At 36.9% G+C, this 6,859-nt stretch overlaps 2 protein-coding genes across 5 annotated transcripts; one reads left to right on the forward strand and one right to left on the reverse strand.

The window, feature by feature from the left end:
* Positions 1 to 1,304: 1,304 nt before the first annotated feature.
* Positions 1,305 to 4,571, reverse strand: CCB4 (cofactor assembly of complex C). 4 transcript variants are annotated; one of them, XR_015883737.1, is made up of 8 exons: positions 4,161 to 4,571; positions 3,569 to 3,668; positions 3,360 to 3,433; positions 2,812 to 2,996; positions 2,593 to 2,663; positions 1,950 to 2,187; positions 1,764 to 1,847; positions 1,305 to 1,597 (listed from the first exon to the last, which is right to left on the reverse strand). XR_015883737.1 is itself a non-coding variant. In XM_016347117.3 (7 exons), the coding sequence occupies exons 1-7, from the start codon at positions 4,499 to 4,501 to the stop codon at positions 1,523 to 1,525; spliced, it is 930 nt and encodes a 309-aa protein (XP_016202603.1). In that variant the 5' UTR covers positions 4,502 to 4,568; the 3' UTR covers positions 1,305 to 1,522. The 4 variants fall into 4 exon arrangements, 1 of the variants encoding a protein (XP_016202603.1); XR_015883738.1 differs by lacking the exon at positions 1,950 to 2,187 and adding an exon at positions 2,226 to 2,350; XR_001620864.3 differs by lacking the exon at positions 1,950 to 2,187 and having other exon boundaries at positions 1,764 to 1,843; positions 4,161 to 4,569.
* Positions 4,572 to 5,106: 535 nt separating this feature from the next.
* On the forward strand, positions 5,107 to 6,654 carry LOC107640474 (uncharacterized). The gene is made up of 4 exons (XM_016343993.1): positions 5,107 to 5,361; positions 5,802 to 5,909; positions 6,337 to 6,404; positions 6,525 to 6,654. Exons 1-4 carry the CDS (start codon positions 5,107 to 5,109, stop codon positions 6,652 to 6,654), a joined length of 561 nt encoding a protein of 186 aa, XP_016199479.1.
* The last annotated feature ends 205 nt before the right edge of the window (positions 6,655 to 6,859 follow it).

A 6,859-nucleotide genomic window follows, 5' to 3' on the forward strand; every position in this document is an offset into this window, starting at 1 on the left:
TTCCTCCTCAGGTATGTCGACTGGTTCGGCATCTACATCTTCATCATCGGACACAAAGTGAGCTTGATAATGATCCATCATTGGGTCTCCAACTATAGAACCATCATGACTTTCATGATCTGCTTCTAACACACCATCATTATAATCAGTAGGATTTGACTCCTCTTGATTCTCCTTTAGTGACATGTTCAAATCAACCATCAATCTTCTAATGTTTGTTCTAACTGCTGTAGATGATGCATTCTCATCACCTACTTTTGACGACGTCGCTGCACACATATGAATGAGAAACACAAATAACTCTAGCAAATGGACGTTCGGAAAACGATTATGCTAACCCCTGATTAGTCATATGTCTTCGCCATCACGTATTCGATACTTTGGTCAAATGAAAAATTGTTAAAAGTCATGTTTTACATATAAAAATAATATAAACAAAATTTCTAGCAAAAAATAAGAAAAAAAACCTTTTGTAAATTAAAGTGCCATCTACTTCCATTGAATATCTGTAATAGACTTTTCTCATTCTCTTCATGTTTTGTTGACCAATTCATGTACTATAAAATTTTTCAGCGTTACCACCTCTCTCACTTCATTCGATAAGTATACAAAGGTTGGTTGTACAAAAATAAATACAACAGATCCATCTTCACCAACCGCTATTTCACCATCATAATGAATTGATAATAATAGTATTCTAGACATTATAGGAAGTATATTAATGAGAAGTGTAAAAGAAAAAAAGTTAATATAGATGTGAATGAAGAGAAATTGGTGTATGCGGATATATATTATGTTGGGAAAAATTCGCCGCTCCACTGGGTGAACTTTATAAAAATCATGAAGTTTGTCGGAAGAACTTGCTTCAAACTAAAAAAAAAACATTCTAGAAATTAAAGATGAAATTATTTATTTCAAAAAAAAATTTAGAAAATAATGTGAAAAAAAAAAAACTAAATCCATTACTCAAGTCAATTTTGAAGTTATTACTCAATCTCATCAATCTTCGAATTTTTTCTCCCATGAGTCACAGTCAATTGGTTCATTTCTCTGAAATAACTCAAACGAAATAGGTTTTCATCTTGGTTAAATCTAATTTATTGGAGTTTTAGATGCTTTTTTTATGGATAATTTTGGTGACAATCTATTCATTTTTTGTTTATTGAAACATAATTCTGTCTTTAGTTTAGTTAAAACATATAACATTATTCATTAAGAAAGCTTTATGTAAAGAGTGGCATGTGGGTTTGTTTTGAGCCAATTAGTTATTGTCCAACTTGGTTAAAGTTGGCTTCAAAAAAGCCTTGGTCAACGAACATTTTTGTTTTGTATATATCAAAAATTAATTTTACAAACTCAAGGGACCAAATTACAATTTATAAAACTTAAAATTCTTATCTAGGTCAAGATGTCAGAATACTCTTCAATCTATCAAGGAAAATATTCTCTTTAGACCATTGAAGATAAAGTTATCAAACAAACTCAAGTGGGAAAGCTTGCGAATCCTTGAATATTGATCTTGTTAACTCACAAGGAGATGTTTTACATACTTTGCAAGGGTAGAATCCAGTTTGTCTCCGATAAAAGTAATCCACGCCTGCAATATTTCAACACTATCTTAATGACGTTCTAAGAGGAAAAATTTTAAAGTCACACCGCCTAAAGATATAAAAATTTGAGGTCCTAAGTTAAACAGTAGTAGTACCATAGAATACCATAGCATACAAGATCAATCAACTCATAGAACGGTGCTGAAAAAGTACCTGATCAGAAGTAGTGAAACCTCGTATTGTATCCCCGCCAATAATTGCAATTCCTTTTTCGGCAAGTGGTTGTAAGATTACTGCCTAGCAAAACAAATTTTTTATGAGTAAGTTTTGTCAATATGATAATTACTTAAAATAAGTTACTTTTGATTAGAGGAAATGTGTTGAAGTTTCTGTTTTTACCAAATTTTGTTAAATCTACACTACTTCCGTAGAGAACCACACCCTCAAAAGCTAGCTATTAAGAGGACAAAACCAATCTCCTTAAATAAGGCACCAAGCATCTCAAACTATTTGATGGGTTCAATCGGCCTCTTACTCGCTAGAATACTCCTTTTCTCTCCATAGGTGGCCCTTTTTATGCCATTGACTACCAATTCTGATATAATTGATAAGCACTTGAGGAAATGGGGAACCACACCTACAAAAGATAGATATTAAGGCGGGATAACCACTTACCTTAAATACAACACAACGTACCCCATGCTACCCAAGTCCCTACCAAGATCTCACTAAAAGACTCAAGTGCTCCAGTTGCCAAACTATTTAGGTATAAGCCATTCAAGAAACTGACTCCCCGGAAGCTGGACATGAAAATCAATTATCAATCACAGGTCACTATTTCCAGATATACATGTACCCGAAATCCACCCACCTCCCCTCCCATGTTTCACACTTTATAAAATGTATTTGTGCTTCCTAAATTTTGTTGAAGATAGATCAAAATAATTAATTTTTAAACACAAGGTAAGAATCAACAGCACAAAAATAAGGTCTACAAGAAAATCAGCTAGATGAACCAGTTCAACATATAAAAACACAATACCTGAGTATTTGAAGGCAGAAATGGCAGCTCGGATCTCCCAGGATAAAGAGATAGGTTAGCCAAGTAACTTTCTGAACATACAAAAATTTTTTGGCTGTTCTTAATAATACTTGCACAGATCTTGAAAAGTATTAAGCTGAAGTGAGTAGCAGCAGTTGTGATGCATGACAGGATGAAACATGTTTTGAAAATTTATGAGTAAGATGGTAACAAACTTACGAGCTCCAGATTTCATAACACCCTGATATATTGATCCTTGCATCAATTTATTGGCGTCCACGCTGACAGCCTCACCATTTCCAAGCGAAGATTCTGCTGCAACACCAATTTGAAGTACACAAATGCTCTCATAAACAATAATGAGGGATTGACAACAAGTGACGTCTGATAGAGACTCCCACGCCCTGAAAGTAGATAATCAATCAAACAGTTACAAAGAGTGGAGTAATCTTTCCAGTTAAAGAGATAGCTTAGCTTGCCACTTATCATGCACATTAATTTTGTTTCCCCACTAAATAAAATAAGATCTCGTATTCTACTCACATCATATGGTATAACTATTTAAGACATGGAAAAACATAGCCATAAGATCAAACCTTAAAGCCACAAAGCATCCTTTCCTTATTGTCTATCAATGTAAACTAGACAATTTATACCCGATTATCAATCTTTATTAAGTTAACAAAAAGTGCATGGGACAAGGGGAAGCAGGAACAGGGGAGGAAAACAAACCAATGGAATACACAAATCTACTTAACGTGCATTACCAGAGCAACTCGTTGACTGCAACCTCTGGTAGACCAGTGCACACACTCTTGCATTCAACTCCTTCAGGGTCTACCTGTATAAAAGCATGCATAATAAGAATAAATAAATAAAATTTTGGGCTAGAACAGCAATTTTGAAGCAGCGAATTCAATCAAGAGCCAAATGGAGACAAAAGATAGCAGTTGAAATTCAGATTCAAAGAGCTCACTGGCATTATAGATTTGGGTCTTATAGAGAGCCACACTAGGCCTGTCAAAATATTGGTGACGGCTAACCCTAAGGTCAAGAGGTCAGCTCTGGATTGCGAACTGCAAAAAAGAATTCAAAGAATTTTAACCAATGTGTTTAAATTGAAGCCACTTTTATGTGAAACCTTTTTTTACACTTTCAAATTTTGGCATTAATCAAAAGTGATCGATATCATATCAGAGAAATAAAAATTTTGTTATAAAATGAATACAAAATATTGTTCAACCATCATTCCTCTTAAATTGACTTATATATTACCCAATACAACTTTTGATTAATCAATATAAAGCACTAAGCAAAATCAATTCTTTGTCACTTAAAATTGAAGGTAACACAAGCGTCTAAACTGCACATGATCAGCTAGAAAATTAGAAATTTCAAAATAAGTTAGATGAGCGTTGGATTGTTCCATTGCCCGACATTATATCAAGCAATTTCAAGTTAAAACCCTCAATTACGGACTTCAATTTTCGTTTTAACATTAATTAATACATTTTCATTGATTAAATAAGACACTAAGAGTTGGAGATTGGAGATGAAAAATAATGGACCTGCCGGCATCGGCGATGGGAGCAATGCCGGAGAGGGCGCGATTGAGGAGGACGGTGAAGAGGGAGGCAGCACCAACGTATATAGGGAGGGTGCGAACGACGTCGTCGTTTTTGGATACCCAGTCGGCAAGGAAGTCGCGTTTTGGCTTCGGTCCTTTGTAACTGTCAGCTGAAGAAGACGACGAAGAAGAACGAGGAGATGAAAGGTTTAAGGTGCGGAAGCGCGTTTGGAAGGCTGGGAGAGGAAAAGAAAGGAATGGTGTTTTCTCTGATTTTGTGGTTCGTTTGGAGAAGGGAATGGGAATGTGAGTGGGAACAGTGAGAGCAGTTCCCGCTTCCATGGACGGAGTGAGTTAGTGGTGTTTGGATAAAACGCTCGTTTTGTATAGCATAACTCCCTAGACCCAAAGCATGGAACCACTCTAACAGGCCCAGACAGATAGTGGAGAGAGTCCTTCCAAAAACAGGCCATCCCAAAAACGAAATCAAGTAGAAAGACCAGACAAAAAATCACAACAGAAAATTAGAGTTAAACACTAAAGTGGTCCCTGAGATTCGCAAAATGCATCGATTTAGTCCTTGACTTCCCAATTGCACTAATTTAGTCCTCCAGATTCAAAAAAATGCATCAAAATGGTCCCCCTCATATTTTCCGGTCAAATTCCTTACCGGCGGAAGTGACGTGGCAAACGAGTGCCACGCTGGAGTGTCCAACGGTTGAATGATGTGGCAAATGAAACTTTATGCACCAATTTTGTCCCTGATCCCTTTTTAAACCCTAACTCACAAATGGCGCAGCACATCATCGTCTTCTTCTCTTCTTCGTCGTCTTCTTCTCTTCTTCGTCGTCTTCTTCGTCTTCTTCTTCTTCTTTTTATGATGATTCACTTCTATGTCTCTTTCCACCTATAACTTTCCTGCCATTTAGGTGCAAACCCCTTCTGGTATGGCTCGCACCCACAGATTTGCAACCGAGACGGTTGATGTTCCCGCACAAGAAGGTGAAAGGGTAACTGTTGCGGTGGCAGCTCCATTATTTAATCCCTCAGTCCTCTTTCCCCTTCTTGCTGTCCTTGCCACTGGTGATGCTGCCTCTGGACTTATTGACCCCGGGTTGCCCCAATTCCTATCAGTTGTTGCAGTTTCATCACTCGCTGTTGGAGCCACGTTAAATTCCGTCGTTTTTCCACAGTTGAAGCAGGTACTGCTGTTAGTTCATCAGTTTTGTTCCCATTGATAGATGCTTGTTTGCCTATCTTTTGTCTATCCAGATTTACTTAAAAGAGGCAATCTTCTTGTTGATGATGCTTATATTGTTGTTTCCCCTTTGAAAAAATAACTTAAAAATGGCAATGTGTCTGCAGTTGTTACTTTCACTCTTTCGGTGGTTTAAACTCTATCCACATGGGTTTGTGCTTTGTTTTATTACTACTCGTCCTTGAATATGAGAAATAGGAAACAAAAGGGTGCAACTTTTTTTAGTTCATGACTTGTGGGCTCCTTCGATGGAAGTTATTGCAATATGGAGGAATCAGCGTGGCTTGATTTCCCCTTATCTTTAACTTTGTTTACATTACTCAATTATGAGGGTTCTCAAGAAGATATAATTAGTTCATCTGCTCTTTATTCTGGCCAACACAGCTTCCACAAGGGTCGGTTGAGGTTACTGCTATCAAACAACGACTTCTATCTCAGTATGATGTGATTCTGTCACGCATCAAAGACCTAAAAGAGGCTGCTGAAAAAGAGGTGTGCTACATTCATGATTTGAAATTAGCATGGTGATATATGATTTGATAATTCATACATAATCCAGTTTGAACCATCCTGCATGTTCGTGTGAATATTTTGCTGTAAAGAGGGAAAGATATAGTTATGTCTGACTATAATTTACATTATGTTGTAGAAAAATCATCCTGATTGAAAAGGAATGCAGAATGCTAAACTGAATCATCTAATAATACACTAGCAATCTAATTATAAGTAACTTATAGAAAATACTTGAATATGTCACAGTTTCCTCCAGAAATTGTCTGAGTACAGCTCATTGATTGTATATTTTATTTATGACCGAATAAAAGAGAGTGCAAAAATCTTTATTGAAAAAAGGCACTTTGTTTCCTATCCTTATGTGGATTTTTACCTGTACCAGTTATATTTACTTCCTCCTTTGTAGATCTGGATGTTAGCTCGAATGTGCCAACTCGAGAACAAAATTTCAGCTGTTGGAGAACCTTCTTATCGGTGAACTGTGAATCCGCAACATCATAGATTCTTTGTTTCTGATATGTTCATGAAATAGTTTTTAAATAAATAAATATGTTGTTGAAATAATCATTTTCTCCTCATTGACCATTTATGCAGGACTCGTAGAAGTAAAGTTAAAAGGGTGCGAGAGAGCCTGCAAAACTCCCTCAGGGGAAGGATTGAATTGATTGATAGCTATGCCAGGGTATGCTTCTCAGACGACGATGATGTGCTGCGCCATTTGTGAGTTAGGGTTTAAAAAGGGTTCAGGGACAAAATTGGTGCATAAAGTTTCATTTGCCACATCATCCAACCGTTGGACACTCCAGCGTGGCACTCGTTCGCCACGTCACTCCCGCCGGTAAGGAATCTGACCGGAAAATATGAGGGGGACCACTTTGATGCATTTTTTCGAATCTGGAGGACTAAATTAGTGCAATTGGGAAGTCAGG

This window comes from Arachis ipaensis, chromosome B5 (genome assembly GCF_059453495.1).
Source record: "Arachis ipaensis isolate K30076 ecotype BB chromosome B5, ASM5945349v1, whole genome shotgun sequence".
NCBI classification, from domain to species: domain Eukaryota; kingdom Viridiplantae; phylum Streptophyta; class Magnoliopsida; order Fabales; family Fabaceae; genus Arachis; species Arachis ipaensis.

Excerpts from the sequence above, each read along its gene's own strand:
- CCB4 (XM_016347117.3), bottom strand. The coding sequence starts at position 4,501 with ATGGAAGCGGGAACTGCTCTCACTGTTCCCACTCACATTCCCATTCCC. Across the intron at positions 3,434-3,568 it reads GACCCAAATCTATAATGCCA|GTAGACCCTGAAGGAGTTGA; the intron begins GTGAGCTCTTTG and ends GCTTTTATACAG. Across the intron at positions 1,848-2,592 it reads TTCTGCCTTCAAATACTCAG|GCAGTAATCTTACAACCACT; the intron begins GTATTGTGTTTT and ends TTGTTTTGCTAG.
- LOC107640474 (XM_016343993.1), top strand. The coding sequence starts at position 5,107 with ATGGCTCGCACCCACAGATTTGCAACCGAGACGGTTGATGTTCCCGCA. Across the intron at positions 5,362-5,801 it reads TTTTTCCACAGTTGAAGCAG|CTTCCACAAGGGTCGGTTGA; the intron begins GTACTGCTGTTA and ends TGGCCAACACAG. Across the intron at positions 6,405-6,524 it reads GTTGGAGAACCTTCTTATCG|GACTCGTAGAAGTAAAGTTA; the intron begins GTGAACTGTGAA and ends CCATTTATGCAG.